The sequence below is a fragment of the Piliocolobus tephrosceles genome, chromosome 6 (genome assembly GCF_002776525.5).
Source record: "Piliocolobus tephrosceles isolate RC106 chromosome 6, ASM277652v3, whole genome shotgun sequence".
Lineage (NCBI taxonomy): Eukaryota > Metazoa > Chordata > Mammalia > Primates > Cercopithecidae > Piliocolobus > Piliocolobus tephrosceles.
Window position 1 is genome coordinate 13,771,514 of NC_045439.1, and position 23,964 is coordinate 13,795,477.

Sequence of the window (23,964 nt, forward strand, 5' to 3'; positions counted from 1 at the left end):
TATGTGGATGGGTGCGTGGGTGAATATGTGGATGGGTAGGTGGTTGGATGAGTAGATGGATGCATGGATGGATGATGGGATGATGGATGGGTGGATGGATGGATAGATGGATTGGAGAGGTGGGTGAGTGGGTAGATGGGTGGGTGGTTGGGTGGATGAGTGGATGCATGGATGGATGGGTAGGTGAATGGGTGGATGGATGACCATATGGATGGACAGATGAATAGATGGATGGATAGATGGCTACACTGGGCAGCAGATAACCATTGCTGAAGAAACCTTGGCTTCTCTTGAATTCCTGGACCTCCTGGAAGACAACTTGTTCCCATTACAGGACATTTTTAACCATAGAGAAAAAAAAAGGTAGATATAGAGGTCCCAGTGCCACAAGCCAAAGTTATATATGACAGTGAACGTCATGGCTTTAACATGCTCCCCTGAGCTGTCAACAACTCACAGAACTATCTCATCAAACTATCACCCCAGAGACTGGAACATGCAAAAAAAATGCGAACAGATGCAAAGAGTGTCTGCTCATCTCAAGAACCACAAAGCCCAAGGGGGACCCTGAGGGCCTGGGAGGATGTTTCCCTCCTTCGAGGCTGATGTCTCAGAGAGGAAGTCAGGGCTCCCTCAGAGCTGATATCTGGACTGGCTGCCCCTCAGGAAATTCTTGGTGGATGGGTGGCTGAGGCTAAGTGGGTGGAAGGATATGGTGGGAAGGGGGAAAGAGGAAGGGAAACTGAGCATGGGGTGGACCAAACCACATCTCTGCCTTCATCCTATTGGGGAGTGCAGGGCTTCTTACTCATATCATTAACTTCCCACTGATGGAGGTCCTGACCCAGGGCTTATGAGCAAGGGCTGAGAGTCCCTGGGGGTCACCCCTGTCTAAGAACCGATTGTCACTGTCTCTCAGACTCTTACTGTGAGCACTGCCTGCCACTTCAGCCCCTTCTTTTACACTACCATCTCCTGCTGTTCCTGCTACAAAGACTGCCTTTCCCCCTTTTTTTTGTAATCAGCTGCCTGCTATTTATCTTTCATTGCTCAGCTCAGATGTCACCTCCTCCAGGAAGCCTTCCCTGACTGCACAGTCTGGGTAACATGCTCTTATGCCTTCTGGGATTCCAACTATTCCAGCACTTGTTACATAGAGGTGGCACAGTCCCTTCACTGGCTCATCTCTCTCCCTAATCTGTGAGCTCCTGCAGGACAGGACCTGTGTAGGATTCATATTTGCATCCATGGGTCCAGAGCTCAGCCGGAGTCTGGTATCCAGGAGGTGCTTGTTGGACCACTAGAGTGCCCGTGGTGTGGCTGAGTTGGGGGTGTGCAATGCACCTGATGGGCGGGGGGTGGTGACTCACCCTCCCCCAGCTGCAGGGCGGGGTCCATGAGCTCCATCATGTACTCCACATTGAGAAGCATCTCCGTGAGGTTGCTGCGGGCCAGCACATACATGAGCACAGGCAGGAAGTCATCCGCCCCATAGGGCTTCCCTGGGAAGAAGAAGGAGGCAGAGGGAGATGAGTTCCAGGCTCTCCTTGTGAGATGCTCTCTGCCCAGGGTAGGGGACAGTGGTTTGCTGAGCATGGATGGCGATCCCTGGAAGAGGAATGCTCCTGCTCTCATGACAGAGAGGACCCAGGGAGCAGCCTCCTCGGGAGGCCTGAGATTTAGGAAGTCCAGGTTTAAGAAGAAGGAACTGAGAAAGTGCCCTCGGCTGGGAGGAGCAAGAGCCTGACCCCTTCCCCTTTCCTAGTCCTCCCTCTCCATGACCGCCCCTTGCCGCTTGCTTGACAGTCAAATTCACATCACATTTATTTGCAGACCCACCCAGAAGCATTTATGGCTCCTGGCAAGGTTCCCCGTCCCCACTAATCATACATCTCCCTCCCACCTGCGAAACAGAAACCTCTTCCTCACCCAGATACTACGAGACCTGAAATGTCACCATTCAGCCTTCTTCCTTTTTTTGGGTTAAACAGTGCCCTTTCCTAAGGCCTTCTTTTAACATGTAAAGACCCCTGGAAGTATCATCTCATCACTACTGCCTTTGAAGGAGATGTTCACAGATCTCAGAGCGTCCTGACAGCAACAGACACCTTGCGTGGCAGACGGAGGGTGCTCTATAAAGGAACAGTGGCAGAAAGCAGGGTGGAAGGTGGGTCTGAAAGACGTCTCTCCAGTGTGGCTCCCGGCTGGCTCTGAAGATTGCCTGTTTGGCAATGCAAAGCCCAAGGCTGGAACTATGGGCGGAGAATTCTGACCAGAATAGAATCTTCCTGCAGGTCCTTGGCTGATCTTCTAGCCAGACTCTGCAAGTGCACTGGAGAAATGAAGCTTGGGTGAGCAGTTCTACATGGTGGGAATGGCCACGCCTGGTCCCCAGCCCACCTTCTCACTTCCTCTAACCAAATGGAGTCCAGGGCTCAGGCAAAGGTCTTCAGACTCAACTGGGGGTTACCAGGTCTGGATGTGAGCCCCAGAATAACCCATGCCAGTGCTGCTACCTTTGTGTTTTGGGCGAAATTAATAATCCATCCAAGCACATGCTAAGCAATTTATAGCTCTTGCAAAAAGTGTATTTCTACTTGACATGTTTACAAAGGATTTAGGGGACCATCAGGAAATATACCTGATAAAACAGCAACATCTAAATCAAAATTTGAAAACCATCAGGACAAATATAAATTACCAGAGGGATGATACTATAGGAAACATAAAAATACAAATAAGCAAGAACCTACACAACTACTCTTTTACAGCAGCAAATTTGGCTTTGAATTTCCTGCTGACCAAAGCAAAGAGGGAAAACACAATCAGTTATATTCTCACTGTCCATGAAGAAAAAATATACCTATTTCTTGGGGGAATAAAATTATTTTTCTAACTCTTAGCTCTAAAATAAAATTTTCACATGTGGCTTCATCTGGGGACATGGAGAAACACAACTGGCAAGTTCCTATCACACACACGGATGTTTGACTGGTGATGGTCCTCCCATTGTGTCAGGTGTGGCTCATGGCAAGCACTTCCAGGGCAGGAAGCAACTTCTCTTTTCCCTTGTTTTTTTTTTTTTTGAGACAGAGTTTTGCTCTTGTCGCCCAGGCTGGAGTGCAGTGGTGCCATCTTGGCTCACTGCAACCTCCACCTCCCGGGTTCAAGCGATTCTCCTGCCTCAGCCTTCCGAGTAGCTGTGATTACAGGCGTGCGCTGCCATACCCAGTTAATTTTTGTATTTTTAGTAGAGACGGGGTTTCACCATGTTGGCCAGGCTGGTCTGGAACTCCTGACCTCAAGTGATCCACCTGCCTCAGCCTCCTAAAGTGCTGGGATTACACGTGTGAGCCACAGCGCCCGGCCTTTGAGACAGGGCTTCACTCTGTCGCCCAGGCTGGAGTATGTGGCTTAATATCAGCTCATTGCAACCTCGACTTCCTGAGCTCAAGCAATCTTCCCACCTCAGCCTCCTGAGTAGCTGGGACTACAGGCACACACCACCACGCTCAGCTAATTTTTGTATGTATATATTTTTCTGTAGAGATGGGGTTTTGCCATGTTGCCCAGGTTGTCAAATTTCATAGTGAATTCTGCACATTCACATCTGTCCTGGTAACAATGAGGCTGCCCCCTCCCTGAATAAAATACTTCAGAGAGCTAACGTGACCCTCCTGGGCAACTGCACGCTACACTGCTGAGAGGCACGGTGTGAAGGCCGAGTCTCCAAGTCCAGACCTGGGTCCAAATCCCAGCTCTCCTACTCACCAGCTGTGGACTGTAGCAAGCTCCTTCCCTCCTCTTACCTCAGCAGGGAGGTTGGAGAACGAGGTGCCCGAGGATGTTTGAGGATTAATTGAAATGGCGCAGGTGGTCACAGCCATAGCAAAGCCCGAGGCAAAAGGAAAACCGTGTACCCCATATGTGTTTATCAAAACAGCCTCTCATATTTTGAACCAGGTGGAAAAAGTTAACAAACGTGCTACACTCAAGAAACAACGACTGTATCTAAAATCTGGTTGCCAACATGTTCGCTTTCTACTGTCAGCCATCACAAAAGTATGTGGGCCTGGAAACCGCAGGCTGATTGGAAATGCCTGTTCCCATCGCACAGTAATGCAGGATCATAAAACAGACAACAGCCTGACTTCACTGAAAATGTGGCAGCCAGGCGTGCTAGCTCATGTCTGTAATTCCACGACTCTGGGAGGCCCAGGCAGGCGGATCACCTGAGGTCAGGAGTTTGAGACCAACCTGGCCAATGTGGGGAAACCCCATCTCTACTAAAAATACAAAAATTAGCAAGGCATGGTGGCGTAAGCCTGTAATCCCAGCTACTCCGGAGGCTGAGGCACGAGAATCACTTGAACCTGGGAGGCGGAGGTTGCAGTGAGCCAAGATTGTGCCACTGCACTCCAGCCTGGGCAACAAAGTGAAACTCTGTCTCAAAAAAAGGTGGATATTTTGTTCATCATGGCTTTTTTTGCATTAATTTTTATTTTTTTTTAAAAAAATACTGCATTAAAATAGTACTTATCTTGTCACGTGAGCCCAAAGTTCCACTCCTAGTTATATATACAAAAACATATTTCCACACAGAGACCTGCACACAAATGTTCATGGCAGTATTGGCCATAATAGCCAAGAAGTGGAGATGACTACTTGTCCATTACTTGTGGGTACACAGGCAAAATGTGCATGCATACCATGGAAAAGTCTTTGGGAATAAAAAGGAACAAGCTACTCATACATGCTGTGATACTGATATTTGCTCATTTTTTTGAGACCGGGTTATGAGACTGGCTATTTTTTTTTTCTTTTTGTATTTTTGTTAGAGACAGGGTTTTGCCATGTTGCCCAGGCTGGTCTCGAAGTCCTGGGCTCAATGATCCACCAGACTCGGCCTCCCAAAGTGCCGGATTAAAGGCGTGAGCCACCGCGCCTGGCCACTGTGATATTGATAGACCATGATGATATTCTGCTAAGTGAAAGAAGTCAGCCATGGAAGACTGCATATTGTACATATGATAGGATTCCATCTGTATGCAACGTCCAGAATAAGCAAATCCACAGAGACAGAAAGCAGATGAGTGGTTGCCTGGAGTTGGGCAGAAAAGAGAATAGGGAGTGATTTTTAATGGGTACAGAGTTTCTTTTTGGGGTGATAAAAATGTTTTGGAATTAGAGTAGTTTTAGTCATATGACCTTGCTAATATACTGAAAACCACTGAATTGTTTTAAAAAGTGTGTATATATACATACACACACATATATATAAAATTTATTTTTGCGGTTGAGTTTCTTGGGCATCCCCCTGCATTTTGCCCCTGAGGCGAGTATCTCCCTCACCTCCCACAAACCCTGGCCCTGCAGGTAATTCTTAGGGCAGAGGCTGGCACAAAACAAGGACTTGGTCAAGGACCGCCAGTATGAGTGGGTACGGGTGTGGGCCCTGCACACAGGGAGACAGAAGACGTGAGTCAGAGGTGGTTCCTGCCCTCAGGACCCTCCCAGGCTGAAGCCCATGGCCTGGCCAGGGGTTGTGATTTCAGGGTCACGTTCAGCTGACCGGGGGTCTTGTGTTCCTTGCCTGCGCAGTCTGTTCTAGCCTGGTGTGAGCACCAGAGACTAGTGGTTGCTTTCCTTCTGCATTGTCCAGTCTCTATTTTCTTTTTCTTTTCTGTAGATGGGGTCTCACTCTTGTTGCCCAGACTGGAGTGCAGTGGTGTGATCTCGGCTCACTGCAATCTTCGCCTCCCAGGTTCAGGCGATTCTCTTGTCTCAGTCTCCTGACTAGCTGGGATTATAGGTGCTCACCACCACGCCTGGCTACTTTTTTTTTTTTTTTTTTTTTTTTTTTAGTAGAGATGGGATTTTGCCATGTTGGCCAGGCTGGTCTCGAACTCCTGACCTCAAGTGATCCACTCGCCTCAGCTTCCCAAAGTGCTGGGCTTCACAGGCATAAGCCATCGCACACTTGGCTCCAGTCTCTATTTTCAAAGTAACAGAACTCCTGACTTTTAGCCAGGATAAGGCCACCCCAAATAAAGACTCTATTTCCCATCTTCCCTCACAGCCTGGGCGGCCTCGTCTCTAAGTCCTGGCTCCTGCAGTGTACCACTGCAACCATGGAGGCCTCCAGTCGATTTTGTCCAGTGGATGTGGATTCTGCTCATGGCCCATCCTTGTTTAATTTTTTAGACAAGGCGGCCCCGTGTGACCTGCCTTTCTGGTCATACTCAGTTTCTACGTCTGCAAAATGGGCCAGCAACACTGGTGCCGATGACATCCTGGGATGCAGAGGACACCCCGAATGTCCGCAGGGCCATGGGTGAGAAACCCTGCTTGAGGAAGTAATGACTTTCAGCCAAAGGATGGCCCAGCTGGGGCCCTAGGTCTGAGGACTTCAGGGCGGGCCATGTGGGTATGAAGGGGACAGGAAGGGAGGGGGCCCAGGACTGTGGCTTTGTACTCCCTGGCTATGGAAAGTCCTTCACCTGCTCTTCTCCCCATGTTTTCCTTGAGGAATCTTGACCGACAATCCCATGTTCCTACTCATTTGACTCGTCCTTCAAGATCTGCCTCCTCCAACTCCAAGAAGCCCTCCTGGGCTGCCCCGGGGTTACGGGTGCTTACTCTACTTTCCATCTTCCAATTTGAGATGACATTCTGCCTCCATCACCCTCCCACATAACGTCCCACTGGGCTGCACCACAGCCCATTCCCTGAACTCTGAGTGCACTCTTCCCTCTCCAGGCCTTTGCACACACAGTTCCCCCTGCCTGGGACCCCCTCCCTACCTTCCCGTTATCAATTTCTCCTTGTGCTTTCCCACATCCTCCAGCACAGCCGGACAGTTCCTGCTCTGGCTCCCATATGCCTTGAGTGATTCAGAGCCTGCCCCCTTCTTCACATTGTGAGTATGCTGAGCGCAGGGATGGAGGCTGTGTGAGCCGGAGTGAGTCACTAACCCTCTCTGAGCCTCTCTCGCATCACTGCTTTTCCAGCCCCCTGCATAGGCTTGGGATGTAGGCTGCTGACAATGGACTGAACTATGTCCCATGTGTGTTCTTACTGGGTACCACTGTCCTGCCAGGGGTAGGGTCATGGTCATAGACACTGGGATGTCCTGTGGGCCTTAGACAGTGGTGTCCTGGGAAATGCTTAACAACTGGCTCTCTGAAGGAAAACAATCAACCTTGATTTGTAGCATTTGCCAATTTCCATGATCTAAATATTTCCACAATTTCCAACATCAAGGTACCAACGAGAACACAGAGCTGGGAAGAGATGCACACAGTCAGTTCCCACGAGCTGGTGCGAGCTGACTCCAGCACACCATTGGCCTTAGTTTATCATGTCCGACCACGCTGTGAGGAAACTGAGGCTCAGAGATGGGAGAAATTTGCTCAAAGCGCTACAGCTGGTCAGTAGCAGAGCAGGGACTAGAATCTGGGTCTCTGGCTGTTGATGTTGGTGAGACAGTATCCCTACAGGCATGATAGCTCCTCATGGACCAACACAAGCTCCAAACATTGTTTACACGCACTGGGTCCCAGCCCAACCTTTTGGCAGTTAGGGCTGCACGCTCCTTCCTGAGCAGCCTGGAACCCCAGGTTCGGGGCTCAGCCCTGAGCACATAGGGGCCTCAGGAAGTGCCACTGGGATGTTAGCTGCAAAATCCTTCTCCTGTGAGCTGAACATCTGTCTTGGGTGGACCAGAGATCACGTCCATTTGGCTATGCATCCAAACGCCCTGCTGGTTGCAGCCTCCACTTCCTGGTGATTTCTGCTTTCTTTTTTGCCAAGTCACATCTGTTTGCCACCTGTAGGTAGCTGATCACATTTCAAAAAGCTGGCTGGGTTTATGCATATTTCATCCGCTGGGAGATTTTTGGAGAAGGAAAGCTCTCTTTAAGATCAAAATGAGCTGAAGGGGTGCTCAGCTGGATCACACAGACAATGAGGATTAGAAAGGCCCTAACTCCAGCCTGGGCAACATAGTGAGACTTTGTCTTTACTAAAAAAAAAAAAATCAGCTGGGTGTGGTGGCATGCATCTGTAGTCCCCGCTACTCTGGAGGCTGAGGTAGGAGGACCTGCTTGAGCTCGGGAGGTTGAGGCTGCAGTAAGCTATGATTGTGCCACTGCACTCCAGCCTGGGTGACAGGGCGAGGAAGCATTGTCTAAAAGAGGAGCTAGCAAATTTTTTCTGTAAAAGACCAGAAAGTACGTATTTTTAGTTTCATGGGCCACATGGTCTCTGTCCTAACTATTCAACTCGGCCCTTAGAACACAAGCAGCCCTAGATGCTGAGTATGGATATGGGTTGTGTTCCAATAAAACTTTATTTGTAAAATCAGGTGGTAGGACAGAGTTGGCTGGGAGGGCCACAGTTTGCAGACCCTGAGGGAGAGGAAAGGATTGAGCATCTTATCAAAACTACTCCCTACCCCACCCCCCACCCAGGGCCCCCATTGTTAACTGGGCTCTTACTGAAGGCCAGTGGCTGATGCTGCAACCCTGGGGCAGCAGGAGGCTCATGACTGTGCCCTGCCCTGGCTCTTGCTTTCCACCAAGATTCCCACTTAAAATCACTTTTTTCCTCCCAGAAGTCTTCCTTGAAGACCTCCTTAGCTAGGCCCAATGCCCTTGCAATGGTTCTCCCCAGTCCTGGCATTGCAGAATGGGAAAGTCAATATCACACGTTAACTCAGAGAGGCCTTCCCTGACCACCCAGTCCCAGGACAGCAAACTCCTCCAACCCTCCTGAGACCCCCTACCCTGCTTTATCCAACCCAGTTGCACGTTTCACCTTGGAGGATATATTTTGCATTTCTGTTTACTTGTTATTGCCTATCTCTCCTCCTCGAATGAAAGTTTTACTCGGGCAGGTACCTTGTTCATTGTTTATATCTGAAACCTCAACGGTACCTGGTCTATAGTAGGTATTTAATAAACATATTTGCTAAAAGCATGAATGAATATCAGTTATCACACTGCAAGACGCTTGCTTATTAAATGCTTGTTTTTAGCTTGAATTATGAATATCCTAAAAACATGGGCTGGGTCTTCCTGGGTTTTGCTCTTAGCATCTGCATTGTCGGCCGGGCGCGGTGGCTCACGCCTGTAATCCCAGCACTTTGGGAGGCTGAGGTGGGTGGATCACGAGGTCAGGAGATCGAGACCATCCCGGCTAACGTGGTGAAACCCCGTCTCTACTAAAAAAAAAAAAAAAAAAAAATTTAGCCAGGAATGGTGGCAGGTGCCTGTAGTCCCAGCTACTCGGGAGGCTGAGGCAGGAGAACGGTGTGAACCCAGGAGGCGGAGCTTGCAGTGAGCTGAGATGGTGCCACTGAACTCCAGCCTGGGCAACAGAGTGAAACTCCGTCTCAAAAAAAAAAAAAAGTCTGCATTGTCAAAAAAAGTTTGTTGAACTGTTGAATGAATGAATTTATTTGATAAAAACATATGACAGGAGGAAGTAGAGGCCATTTAGAACAGTAGACTTCAAATCTGTGTTTGCAATGGAAGCCTTTGGTAATGGGTACCTTATGCACAGTTCAGCTTCTCTGGTTGACTCAGGGTGGGGCAGCAGGGCTGGCCTGCTCATCTCCTTTCAACTATGCCCCTCCACTGTTCCAAGGTGGCCCCCAGCTATGTCTGTGGTCCCTAGAGAGTTTCCTGGAAATAGTTTGAAAACTACTGATCTAGTCTGAACTTTCAGCTGCACGGATGAAAGAACTGAAGCCTCGGCAGAGAAATGGTTGGCTGGAGGTCACTTGTAAAGTCTGTGGCTGTCATGAGATTAGAACCCAGCCCCCTCTCTCCCACTGAGCTCCTTGAAGCGACCCTGTTTGGTTGCTTGCACTTTGCACAGATGCTGGTTAAGTCTCAGTTCTGCTCTGAGCTACACTGTGTCCCTGAGGAAAACACTCCAGCTCCCTGGGTTTCTCTTCAGAGAGCTCAGCCCACAAGCCAGTCAGCTACGCAGGCTGTGGGCTCTGAGGCCTGAAGACACGAAATCCCACTCTGGCTTGAAAAGGTATGAGGTTGGAGGCACTGCAAAACTCAGCCATGACTTGTGTCTGTCCTTTCGAGGTCATCTCTTACCTCAGGATGCCCTGGGGAGGCAGGCTGGAGAGGCCGGAGGGTCCCGGGTTTCAGCAAAGGACCCGGGTTCAAGTCTCAGGTCAACCACTCACCTGCTGCACATCAGGTGTGACCCTAAGCATGCTACTTAACTTCACTGAGCCTTAGCTTCCTCAGCTGTAAAACGGGGATAATCACAGTGTCCGCATCCCCTGGAGTGGTTGCGAGGATGACACGACAAGACAGATGGAAGGTAATTAGCATGGAGCAGTAAACGCCAGACACAATTATTATGAAAGACAGGAGGGGAGTGTGTCCTATAAGCCTCAGAACATGACATCTTAGGGGACCTGCACTCCATTTGTGTTGTGGGGTAAAAAAGCAAGGTTGTGAGTCACAACCTTTTGGAGAAGGAAAGCTCTCTTTCAGATGCCCACCCCCGTACTGTCACCTGGATGTCAATCCCTAGGGAGGCCTAGGAAGTCTTCCTATGCATGGATCCCTGAATGACCATATGGAGCATGGCCCTTCACCTCCAACCCTCCTCCATGCATTGGACTTATATGAGTGAGAAATACACTTCTATTGAGTTAGAGATGAGAGGGCTCATCTAGCTAATCAAATAGCAGCAAATGTTTATAGCAGCAAACGTTTTCTTAACCAATTATCTATCTACCTATCTGTAGTTATTTCAAAAAGACTAGGAAGAAATTCACCAACATATTATTGATCAATTTGCAACAATAAGCACGAGTGACTTTGATCATCAAAAGTCAGTTTAATTTTTCTTTTTTTTTTTTTTTTTTTGAGATGGAGTCTTGTTCTGTCACCCAGGCTGGAGTGCAATGGTGCGATTTTGGCTCACTGCAACCTCCGCCTCCTGGGTTCAAGTGATTCTCCTGCCTCAGCCTCCTGAGTAGCTGGGATTACAGGTGTGCGCCACCATGCCTGGCTAAGTTTTGTATTTTTAGTAGAGACGGGGTTTCACCATGTTGGTCAGGCTGGTCTCGAACTCCTGACCTCATGATCCGCCCACCTCGGCCTCCCAAAGTGCTGGGATTACAGGTGTGAGGCACCGCGCCTAGCCCAGTTTAATTTTTTAAAACATAGATTTAAAAAAAACCAACAGCCTGACCTCCCTGCCTATCCTCTCTACCCCCAGTCAATGTCACAAGGCTCATTATTCCATACCCCTGGGGTCCCCATCAAGAGCCCTCCTCCCATCTAATTCCTCTGTGGTTGCCTTTGCCTAAACTAGCTGTGGACCCTTGACTTTGTGGTCTCTGCCAAGGAAGTGGATGGCAAGGGACCTGGGACTCTATCACCACCCGGTTGGCCCCCACATCCCACCACGTGGTCAGTAGTGTGCTCCATCCCCCTGGGGTTAGGAGCCAGGCCCTGTTTCCAGAAGCTCAAGTGGGTGGTATCAGGGTGTTTACACAGACTACTCAAGGAGCTGAAAAGGCAGCCTCAGGCCGTCAGTAGCCTTTGGGATGCCTCCTGCTTGGCATTCACATTAGAAGGTTCCTGAACTGCGCCCCTACCCTCTTTCTCCCCCTCCCATCTTAAGGAGGGTTTCCTGGACTTGAATCTGTTTCTCCCCAGTAGCAGAACCAGCTCTGAATGACTAGTCTTAGACATCAAATAGGTGGGAATGACTTCTTTGTCAAAGTAATAGAAGAAATGAATCTAGAAGTTCTGGCTGCTCTCACCAAGCCTCATGAAGTCCATGAAGAATCCGGTCTGCTCCTGATTCCAGGATGGAGGGCCAGTTTATCTGAAGCCATTTGCTTCCGTGGACTCCCCAATCTGCCTAACTCAGGACCCTAAATTTGTGATAGGGGAAAACACATTCCACCAGGATTCTGAAACTTGGGGTCCATTCCTAGGCCAGCCACTGGCATGGTGATAGCAGCACAGGCTTTAGAGGGAGCTAACACTAGGTTTAATCCTGGCCCTGTCTTTCTGGAGAAGATAGCATGGCCAGTTAACTCAGATCTTGTGTTTCCATGTTTACCCCTTTCCTCACTGTTCCAACAGGTCTTGCCAGCGGCCCACCCTATTTTATTCCCCTTTCAAGTGGGCCATGAAGGTACCACATCAAGCTACTGTTGCCTGCAGCATAGCAATGAGGCAGGTGGGTGAGGCATCTTCCCTGGAGGTGAGGGAGCTGGGAAGACTAGAGGCAAGGCTAGGGCAGGGCGGAAGTCAGGAGTGGTGGACACGGAGGGCTGTTTTTTGCTTAAAGCAGTCAGTGGTGGAGGAAGTAGGTCAGTGGTGGAGGTAGGCGGGACTCGGGCTGGAGTCTGCCTCTCTGTGGGGTCACTCGCAGCTCCCAGGGCTCAATGAAGAGCTGCTGGGCTGCAGACCACACCTCGGGTAGCAAGGCCATAGACTATACAGTTGCCTGGATCACCTGCCAGAGGGAGGTGTGAGTTGAATGCCTGGGACCTCGTTCTAAAATTACTGAACGTCAAAGTCAGAATTGAAGTCAGTTGGGATCTGGCTGAGAATGCATAACCTCAATCTAATCATCAGGAAACATCTGACAAACACAGAATGAGGAACTTTCATTAAGAAAAGGTGGGGGTGGTGGAAAAAAACAGTATCCCTCAAAAACATCAATATCATTAAAGACAAACAGGCCAGGCATGGTGGCTAACGCCTGTAATCCCAGCACTTTGGGAGACTGAGGCAGGCAGATCGTGAGGTCAGGAGATCAAGACCATCCTGGCTAACACGGTGAAACCCTGTCTCTACTAAAAATCCAAAAAAAATTAGCTGGGTGTAGTGGCGGGCGCCTGTAGTCCCAGCTACTCAGGAGGCTGAGGCAGGAGAATGGTGGGACCCCAGAAGGCAGAGCTTGCAGTGAGTCGAGATAGTGCCACTGCACTCCAGCCTGGGTGACAGAGCAAGACTACGTCTCAAAAAAATAAAAAGACAAAGAAAGGCTGTGGAAATACAGTCATGCAATGCATAACGAAGTTTTGGTCAACGATGGACCACATATATGACAGTGGTTCCATAAGATCATAATGCCGGACTTTTACTGCACCTTTTCTACGTTTAGATAGGTTCAGATACACAAATACTTGCCACTGAGCTACAACTGCCTGCAGTTTTCAGCATAGTCACATGCTGTACAGGGTGGTAGCCTGGGGGCAATGGGCCATACCATATAGCCCAGGGGTATAGTAGGCTGTGCTATCTAGGTTTGTGTGAGTACACTCCAGAATGTTTGCACAACAATGAAATTCCCTAATGACGCATTCCTCAGATTGTACTTCCATCATTCAGCAACAAATACGAGATATTCCAAATTAAAGGAGGTTAAAGACACATGACAAGCACATGCCACATCTAACCCTTCACCAGATCCTGAACATGAGGGGTAAATTCTAAAAAGGACCTTATTAAGTCAAGTGACAACCTGGACGTTTAGATAAAAACATTGTATTAACATAAATGTGTGCCATGGACAACTCTACCGTGGCTGTGTAAGAGTTATGTAATCTTACATCCATACACCAACAAAATACCTAGGAAAGCGTTTAGGGGTAAAGGACCCAGATGTATGTAACTTACCCTTACACAGTTCAGAAAAAACATGATGTATGTACACAGAGAAAGAAAATGATGAGGCGGGGGGGGGGGGGGTCTGATGTTAACAATTCACAAAGGATCTGCAGGTGTTCCTGTTTCTATGTACTGTTTCTATTCTTAGAGTTTTTGAAGTTTGAAATTATTTCCAAATGAAACGTAAAAAAATAGAACTCTTTATCTGAAACAAAATCCCCTGCAGAACCCCACGTGTAAAACAGGTACAAGCAGGGTCGTCTGGGGTGGAGCTGGCTTGGGGCCCAGCTTGTCTTTCGACCCCTTGGTGGCCCCTGGGGTGCCTTGTGGAATCCATCTTGAAAACCACTGCGTTCAGCTTCTGTATTTTTGGGAACGTGGCTGGGAGGCCGCTGTTCCTGCATCCTAATATCTAAACACTCATTCATAAACTTGGATCCCCACAATAGCACAGAGAGAGGCGATCCTAGCCCCATTTAACTGAGGCTCGGGAAGTAACTCCTTGAGCACCTAGGCTGTCCCATGTGCTGTCCCAGCTCCTGCATCGCAACATGACAAGCGTTTCACCCTCATTTTGTACACAAACAAAGGTCCAGGGAGATGAATGTTCAAGGCTGTCGCACCAAAGCTGGGGTTCAAACCCAGGACCGTGGATGAACCCCAAATCCTCTGCTCTTTGGATTTGGGGGTGACAAATCCCACACCCATTTGAGCAGAACCTAATTCCACCCAGATGAAGATGCCGAGGCTCCGAATGGAGCAGCCCTGGCCTGCCCGGTTCTGAGATGAAATTGGGAGTCACGGTGCTCCCAGTCCAGTGCTCACCCAGTGGTGGGAGGGAAACATTCTTTCTGTTCCTTGAGAAGAAACCCATTGGCATCTGGGGGAGACCCTGGCCTGACCTTCATGTCTCAGGGTCTCCCCGACTGAGCCTGGCTTCTGGATCTGCAGAGATTCCAGCCTCCCTCCCTCTTGCCTGCTGAGGATGGAAAATGGCAGGCACCTGGTTCTGTTCCATTCAACCACACATGACACCAGCCATGCCCTTTCCAGCAGCTGCCTTTCTTGCTCCTCCTCCCTCCTCAAAATTAGCCATTCCTTCCTCGAGTCCCTGCTCTCTGGTAAGTTTTTAGAAAGCAAGTTCATTGTTAGCAAAAATCACGGTGTTTGATTCTCACCACAAGGACGATAACTATGTGAGGTGATGCCTATGTTAATTAGATAGATTTAGTCATTCCACAATGTAGATATTGAAAGCATCATGTTGTACACAGTAAATACATACAGTTTTATCTGTCAATTTTAAAAAGTCAGGCTGGATGTGGTGGCTCACACCTGTAATCTCAGCACTTCGGGAGGCCGAGGCAGGCAAATTGCTTGAGCTCAGGAGTTTGAGAGCAGCCTGGGCAACATGGTGAAACCCCGTCTCTACAAAAAATACAAAAATTAGCTGGGTGTGGTGGCGCATGCCTGTAGTCCCAGCTACTCAGGAGGCTGAGGTGGGAGGATTGCCTGAGCCTGGGGGGTGGTGCCACTGTACTTAAGCCTGAGCAACAGAAAGAGACCCTGTTTAGAAAAAAAAAACCATGGTGTTTGAATGTTGCTGCTCAGTCATGGGGTTTTAAACAGAATTCCAGGAAGCTAGGGGTTTCTGGATAAACTGGGACTCATCGAGAATGGAATTGCCCCTTCCAGCCCAAAGCTGCCGTCCTGATCATGTCTCAGGCTCTATAAAACCCTTGGCTCTGACTTTACCACCAAGCCCAGCAAATCCAGGGGCAACGATTTCCCTAATTAGAAATTCAGCACTGAAACCAATCAATAGCTATTGTGACTAAGTGCCAACTGCTGGGCAACATGCAAACTTCAGACTCCTCTAAGCCTCAAGACAGGCCTGCAAGGTGGTTGTGGCTGTGCCTGTTGAACATAAGAGGAAACTGTGGCTGAGTACCTAAGTCATTTTAACACAGCCACAAGCTGAGAAGCAGCAGAGCCGGCAAGGAAGCCTGGACCTTGCTCTTCCATGATCCCTGCAGGGTCCCAGGGCCAGCCTGCCTGCTCTCCCCGAGGCGGTTCCCAGCAAAGGGTCCCCTGGGGCTCTGTCTCCTTTCTGCCTTGATCCAGTCTGACTGCTGCTTCCCTGCATGCCTGTAGGACGCCTCTGAGCTTGCCTCCCTCTCCAACCCCTGCTGCTGCAGAGAAAGCCAGGACTGCCTCTCTCCCAGAAGGCTTGAGAAGGCCCCACTCATTCTCGGGCACCCTTTGCCAGGCCACGAGGGGGTCTTAACCCTCGGTCTCATGTCACCTGGCAGGGCATACTTGATTCTTTCCCTGAGTCCCAGCCCTCTGGGGCTGACCAGGTCAAACTCGCCGAGAGCTCTGGGCTCCGCAGGCTGCCCACTGTCCCCCACCTACTTCTTTGGGAATTTTCCTGGAGGTTACTCAGTTGCGGAGTTTCCATCCTGGGCTTGTTCTCTGGGCTCCAGGCTGCACAAGACACCCGACCTCCCTCCGAGGCTAATGTCCACTCTGAAAACAAACCCTTCACTACATCCTGCTTCTACTACAACCCTCTCTCTTCCCATCACATCTCCAGTATCAGGATAAAGTCTTAATACAGAGTTCACCCTGGTGTGGTGTCTGCTTTTGGGGAACACAATTCTATTTGTGTGTGTGTGTGTGTGTGTGAGACGGAGTCTCGCTCTGTCACCCAGGCTGGAATGCTGTGGCACGATCTCGGCTCACTGCAACCTCTGCCTCCCGGGTTTAAGCAATTGTCCTGCCTCAGCCTCCTGAGTAGCTGGGATTACAGGCATATGCCACCACACCCAGCTAATTTTTGTATTTTTAGTAGAGGCGGGGTTTCACCATGTTGGCCATGCTGGTCTCGAACTCCTGACCTTGTGATCCCCCCACCTCAGTCTCCCAAAGTGCTGGGATTACAGGCGTGAGCCCCCATGCCTGGCCTGGGGAGCACAATTCTAACACATGGTCGCAAGACACAAATCAGTTTACCACAAAAATGTGGCTAACCCGGAATTGTGGCCTGTACAGATCTGAGGGGAAAGGTTTCTAGGGCGAGGGGATCTGGCACCATACCCCAATCACACCCCCACAACTGCTTCCTGTTGGTCTATGGCCAAACTGGCCTGCCCTTCTCCAGGGGAGATGAAGAGAATCCCTCTCTTTTTTTTTTTTTTTTTGAGACGGAGTCTCGCTCTGTCGCCCAGCCTGGAGTGCAGTGGCGCAATCTCGGCTCCCTGCAAGCTCTGTCTCCCAGGTTTACGCCATTCTCCTGTCTCAGCCTCCCGAGTAGCTGGGACTACAGGCACCTGCCACCACACCTGGCTAATTTTGTTTTTTATTTTTTAGTAGAGACGGGGTTTCACAGTTTTAGCCAGGATGGCCTCGATCTCCTGACCTCGTGATCCGCCTGCCTCGGCCTCCCAAAGTGCTGGGATTACAGGCTTGAGCCACCGCGCCCGGCCAAGAATCCCTCTCTTAACATAGCCACATTTGTTGAGCCTGCCAGGTGCTGTGTGTGGAGGCCACCATTTTACGTACATTGTTTCTAATACTCACAAGTGACTAAGTATGGCTTCTGAACCATTAGGGGTCTTAGGGTCTTTTACCCTCTCTGTAAAGCAGCTTCCTCGGGTGAGGAAATTGGGCTCTAAAGAGTTAAGTAAATCATTCAAGGTTAAATAGGTAGTAAGTGACAGACCAGGAATTCGAACCCACGTCTGTGAGTCTACAGAGGTGGCTATCCATCCACTCTATTGCCATGGCAGCCGTGTCCAGGTACACAGTTTGCTCACTGCACAAGGGCACCAGCTGAAGGGATGAATCCTGCCAGCTTTCTCTTCATTGAGCTGTGCCCCATCATGCAGTGATGCCTGTTCTTGTCTGCCTGGAGGACTGCAGTCAAATGATTACAAATAGTCCCACTGATTCCTCTCCCACATCCACACCCTTTACAATATGCCTTTGTACTCGTTCCATCAAGAGGCGAAATGTTCCTCACTCCTTAAGTCTGGGATGGTCTCTTGTGCCTAAACAAGTCAATGAGAGGTGTCAGAGCAACATCGTGCCAGTTCAGGGCCAGGCCTCAATGGGCCTTGCAGGCTTTGCTTGTTCTCTAGGGCCCCAGCTACTGCCATGGGTACATGCCTGTGCTAACCTGCTGGAGGATGAGAAACCCGTGGCTCAGTCATCCCCATCCCAGACCAGCCAACAGCCAACCAACCACCCAGCATGTGGGCAAGTCCATCCCAGACCAGCCAACAGCCAATGAACTACCCAGCATATGGGCAAGGCCATCCCAGAGCAGCCAACAGCCAACCACCTACCCAGCAGGTGGGCAGGGCCATCCCAGACTATCTGGCCTCCAACTGACCCACCTCTGACCACAGATCCATGACTAAGCCCGCCCAAGCTCAGGCACACCTGACCCAGATCAGAGAGTTGTCCATGCCCCATGGACTTAGGCGTCAAATCAATGCTAATTGTTTAAGGCACCTGTTAGGGGTTGACTTGTGTCCCCTCAAAATTTGTATGTTGAAGTCTTAACCCTCAGCACCTAGGACTCTGACCTTATTTGGAAATAGGGTTGTTGCAGCTGTAATTAGCTGAGATGAAGTCATACTGGAGTAGGGTGGGCCCCTGATCCAGTCTGACTGGCATTCTTGCAAAAAGAGGAAATTGGGACACAGACATGCACACAGGAAGCACGCCATGTGAAGATAAGAGTTCTGTGGCCACAAGCCAAGGAACTACCAGAAGCTTGGAAGGAAAATGACCTTCCCTGGTGTCTTTAGTGGGAGCACAGCCATGCCCACACCTTGATCTTGAACCTTCCAGCCTCCAAAACTGTGAGACAATAGATTTCTGCTGGCTAAGCCACTCAGCTTGTGGTATTGTTTCTGCAGCCCTAGCAAACTAACACAGTGCTTTTCCTCATTCACACAAAGTTAACTGTGGGCTGGCCTCCTCGCTTGCCTCCAAGGCAGCAGCCAATCATGGCTATCCTCCCAGGCCCCAGGTAACTCCAAGAGGGCGCAGGAGTTACACCCCACCCACACCCAGTTCCTCTCCAGGGGGGCTCTGAATCTGGAAAGTCTGGGGCCTTCCAAGGGCTCCGGAGTCCTGGTCAGGGTGGGGTCATGGACCCATACAAAGAGAGCTCCTCGCCTAGACCCCTCCCGGCTGCCCGCTGACCTGGGTTGCCGAGGGCCATGGAGTCGTAGATGAGTTTGCAGGTCTTCAGCAGGATGGAGATCTTCTTCTCGGGTGAGTAGGCCTTGTGCATGCCAGCGAACTTCTGCAGGATCTTCTCCATCATGGGCACCTCCGGCACGCTGGTGGTCACACCTAGGTCGGTGGTGGTGGTGGCCAGGATCACTAGCTGGTTCTCCTTGAGCTGCTGCAGCGAACCGTCCTTGCTGTGGATCTCATGCAGGCATGAGTTGATGGCTTCCTTCAAGGGCTTCAGGACACATTTGTACAAGGCGGACTCTACAATTGCTTCTGCAGGTAAAACAAGAGAGCGAGGGTGAGGAAACCAGATGCTGGGATCCTGCCACCTGGTTCTGTTGCCCAACAGCACAGCCATCCCCATCCCCTGGCTCCTGGAAGGACATTCACAGCTCCAGCACCTGCAAGGACACTCACAGCCCCAGCAGTTATACCCTGCAGTTCTGGCACATGAGAGAGCACAGTTTCTTCAACAGAAAGCCACACTGGAAAGGCACTGGCACAGGAGCCAGTCATTACATCCTGATGCTTTTCACAGGGCCTGGCAGACAGCAAACTTTCACAGGGCTGACTATGAGTACGTAACTTCAGAGGGCATTACTCACACTGGAGTTGTACAGTGTACAACCTGGGCAGCTGTATGCTGATGGCCTGAATGCCCAGTAAATGATTGGTGGGATTATTCTTGATATCTCCCTTCCAATTCCCACACCCACTTGACTCTAGTCTCAAAAATACAGTATATCCAGAACCTTACTTTTTTATCACTTCCATGGCTACTACCTTGACCTGGGTTGGTCAGGCTACCACCATCATCTCTTGCTGGGGTTATGTCAGTCAGCTTTTGCCCTGGCCCTTATAGTCTCTTGTCAACACAGCAGCTGGTGCTGTCCTGTTATGACATCTTTGATCATAACATTCTTCTGTTTGGAAACCTCCAATGGCTCCCATCTCCCATGCAATCAAATCAAAGCCAGAGCCTCCTCATGGCCTATGAGGCTCTGCTGTGATCGGGCCCTGTAACGTCTCATTCACTGCTTTGCTTGCTCCCCATGCTCAGGCTGCTCTACCAACTGCCAGGCCTGCTCCTGCCCCAGGGCCTTTGCTCCTGCAGTTCCCTTTGTGTGGTGCAGTCGCCTCGCAGTCATCCACATGACTGGTTCCTTCACTGTTCGAATGCCGTGCTATCAGAGAGGCATTCCCAATCAGCTCTTAGAGCAGGAGTTGGTGCCCTGATCTTGTAGCTGCTCTGAGGCATATGTGCTCTGATCCCCACTCTGAGGACAGACCAACTTAGGCTCTCATCGGGTGGGCTGGGGGCTGAACAAGGACTTGAACTCATGTCTACTTGACACCAAGGGGATGCCCAGTTGCTTTGGGTGACTGTAGGAACATATTCTTAGGAAGTTGTTTGGCCCTCCTCTGTCTCCAGGCGATGGGTCTTGGTTACAGGCTCAGTAAGGGGAGGTCCCAAGCCCTGTTCCTGTGGGGAGACACCTGTGCTGCCCCAGCTCTGAGAGGGGAGGGAGGGACTCATGCTCCCACGGGGCTGGGTCTCAGTAGAGGCCCGGACAGCCCTTCCCTGCCACGCAGGCCTGGGGGCTGGCCCATGGCCATCCTGGGTCCCTTGCTGCTGCCTCCCTCTTCCCCTTCAGCAGAACACAGGGCTGTCCTCACCTCCCTCACCCCGTTCCTGACCCTTCTTCCACGCCCGCCTCCCCCCTCATTGGAGCCGCCACAGGTAGAGATGCGTGCAGGTGGGAGTTGACCTCGGAGCAGGGACTTGCACTTCCCCACTGTCCTGGGCTTCTGCATGACCTCGGCCATGTCCCTTCCCCCCCCACGGCCTGCTTCCTGAACTGCAAAATGAGAGGGCTGTGCCCACGCCCTCCCGGCCCCTTCACATCTGCAGGATCTCTTCCTGGCACCTCCTCTCCAGACTCAGGCCCTCAGCAGCCTCACATTAGCACTGCTTTGTATCCAATTGTTTCTTGTGACTTGTCTCCCTAATAAAACCAGAAGCACCCTAAGCGTGGAGTTCTGTTGGCCTTTTTTTTTTTTCTTTTTTTTGAGACAGAGTCTTGTTCTGTTGTCTAGGCTAGAGTGTAGTGGTATGATCTTGGCTCACTGCAACCTCCACCTCCCAGGTTTCGAGCAATTCTCCTGCCTCAGTCTCCTGAGTAGCTGGGATTACAGGTGCCCACCACCACGCCTGGCTAATTTTTATATTTTTTTGTAGAGATGGGGTTTCACCATGTTGGCCAGGCTGGTCTTGAACTCCTGACCTCAGGTGATCTGCCCTCCTTGGCCTCCCAAAGTGCTGGGATTACAAGTGTGAGCCACCGCGCCCGGCCTGTCTGGCCTTTTTATGTGGTTTAAGTTCCTTCACCATCTGACTGGCCACACACATGGGCAGAGCTCGGAAGGAAGAGGCAGAGGCAGTGGACTCAGCTCATGGAAAGGGCTGGGCTGCCTGGGTCTGAAGCCCAGCTCTACTACCAGCTCTGTCCTCATGGCTGGGTCACTGGACCTCTCTGAGCTGTGGCTTCTTGGGCATGACAATGACCAAACCCATCTGGTCTGGTTTGCAGTCATGAAGCTGACATGTGCAGTGTCTGGAATGGCACCATTGCTGTGGATGCTGACCCTGTTCCCACCCACTGGAGGGCCCTTCTCTCCGTCTCTGTAGCTCCAGCCCTCCTGTTCTTGGTGGCTCAGCTCAGCTGCCACCTCTCACTGCCTGGAAACCTCTCTGCCCCACACATTAGTGCCCACAGCAGGCTCTGGTGGCACTCTGCCATATCACCTGCCAGGATAGACTCCAAGTCTAGCACCTCTTGGCATCTTGGTGCCCGAGGCAGATCTGCCCTTAACAGGACCCATGGTGTGTCTGCATCCTGCCAGCCAGCTGCCCTGAAGCTGGAGTCATTCCTGCTGTTTCCAGCAGAGGTCCAGCCTGTGCTCCACCTCCTTCGCTCTGCTGAAGGCCACCAGGCACTGGCCTTGCATGGCCGCAGTCTCCTGAGCCATCCCCCTGTTTTGTCCCCTCTGCTCTGCCCTCCACACACACCCTTCAGGGCTCCATCACCTCTGGGCCAAATCCTCAGGCTGACTTTCACTGCCTGTGTGAACGGCCCGTGATCCTCCAGCCTCATTCCCCACCTCTCGGCCTTCGTCCACGCTGTCATCCCTTTCCAGAAGAAAGTCCATCCACCACCCTTTCCACAGCTTAGCACTCCTGACCCTTTGGGCCTCAGCTCTTACACTCCCCCAACTCTGGAAGGCAGGGCTGACCACAGCTTCCTCTGGGCCACTTGGAGTTTTCCATGTCCTTCCATGTCCTTCCGTGCCCTTCTGTGCCCTCCTGGTCTGCACGGTGCTTGTGGCCCAGTCTCAGACCCAGATGATCTCATCCAGTCTCATGGCTCCTTTTGTGCTGACAGTTCCCAGACATCTCTCTTTAGCCCCAGAACTGCAGACTCAGCCCTCAGTGGCCCGCTTGACCTCCCCACCTGGTGTCTAATAAGCATCTCCAGTGTCACATGTCCCAAACCGAACTCCTCGACTCCTTCCCAGTGCCTGCCCCAGGATGGATGCTGTGGCCTCCCAGGGACAACAATGCTTGTCCACATGTCCACATCCCACTTCCCCTCTCCCACTCCCGCATCCAGCTTCCAGCCAGTCCTGTGGCTCCGGCTTCACAACAGACCCAGAGTCCAACCATGTCTCCCCCTCTGTGCTGCCTCCGTCCTGGTCCCAGCCACCTCACTGCTCACCTCGGCTGTGACAGTAGCCTCACACTGAGTCTGAGTCTCCCTGCTCCCACTCGGCGTGACGGCCAGAGTGATGTGGTTCACATGTGAGTGAGGTCACTCACCTTTGGATGTGCGGTCCATAGAGAGGCTCACAAGGCCCTTGGGGTTCTGCCCCACAACAGCCTCCTGACCTCGCTTCCATCCACATGTGCTCACTTATGTGTCTCTTTACACTTTATACTTTTTACTCCTCTCTCTCTGTCTCTCTGTCTTTCTCTCTCTCTCTTTCTTCTTGAGACAGAGTCTCCCTCTGTTGCCCAGGCTGGAGTGCAGTGGCACGATCTTGGCTCATTGCAATCTCTGCCTCCTGGGTTCAAGCAATTCTCATGCCTCAGTCACCTGAGTAACTGGGACTACAGGCACATGCCACCGTGCCCAGCTAATTTTTCTATTTTTCTTTAACTTTGATTTTTTTGAGACAAAGTCTCGCTCTGTTGCCCAGGCTGGAGTGCAGTGGCACAATCTGGGCTCGCTGCAACCTCTGCCTCCCAGGTTCAAGTGATTCTCCTGCCTCAGCCTCCTGAGTAGCTGGGATTACAGGTGCCTGCCGCCACACCCGGCTACTTTTTGTATTTTTAGTAGAGACGGGGTTTCACCATGTTGACCAGGCTGGCCTCAAACGCCTGACCTTAGGTGATCCACCCGCCTTGGCCTCCCAACGTGCTTGGATTACACGTGTGAGCCACCACACCTGGCCCTACTCATCCTTCTTGCCTGTCACCCCTGCTAGACCGTAAGCTCCCCACAGGCAGAAACTTTGAGTGCTTTGTTTACCTCTGTCTCTATATCTGAGCCAGCACCTGATGTGGAGTTGGGTGCCCAATAACTCTTTGTCGACTATCTGCTTACAGGGCCCTGTGCAGACACACACATAGCACTGGCCTCAGATCTCAATCCTGTCACCCCTCACCATACCTGAAATGCCATCATGAATTTGTGGCCTCGAAAACCTATTCATTTTCAGGAGTCCGCTAGCAAAATCCAGTAGCCCTGGGAAAGGAACATCTGAAGCTCCTTTTCTAAGCAACATTTACTATGAATCTACTGTGTTCAGAGGCTCACGTGTCTCTTACCGTACCCAGCACTAACTCTTTCATTATTGGGTGGGGAAAGAGAGGCTTAGAGATACCAGGGGACGGCTGGGGCAGTAACTATACCAACCAGCTCAGAAGCAGCTCAGTGTTTAGCAACCACTTAGGCCACAGCAGTGTGAACTGACAGAATGT

General features: G+C 50.8%; 1 protein-coding gene across 3 annotated transcripts in view; it reads right to left on the reverse strand.

Annotated features, from left to right (window-relative positions):
* RIN3 (Ras and Rab interactor 3) overlaps positions 1–23,964 on the reverse strand; it is a 185,471-nt gene that overhangs the window by 10,954 nt on the left and 150,553 nt on the right. For all 3 annotated transcript variants that reach the window (XM_023205504.3, XM_023205505.2, XM_023205506.3), the window contains 2 exons: positions 18,888–19,196; positions 1,371–1,502 (listed from right to left, as the gene is read on the reverse strand). In XM_023205504.3, the coding sequence (XP_023061272.2) occupies positions 1,371–1,502; positions 18,888–19,196 (441 nt within the window). The remainder of the gene's footprint in view (positions 1–1,370; positions 1,503–18,887; positions 19,197–23,964) is intronic.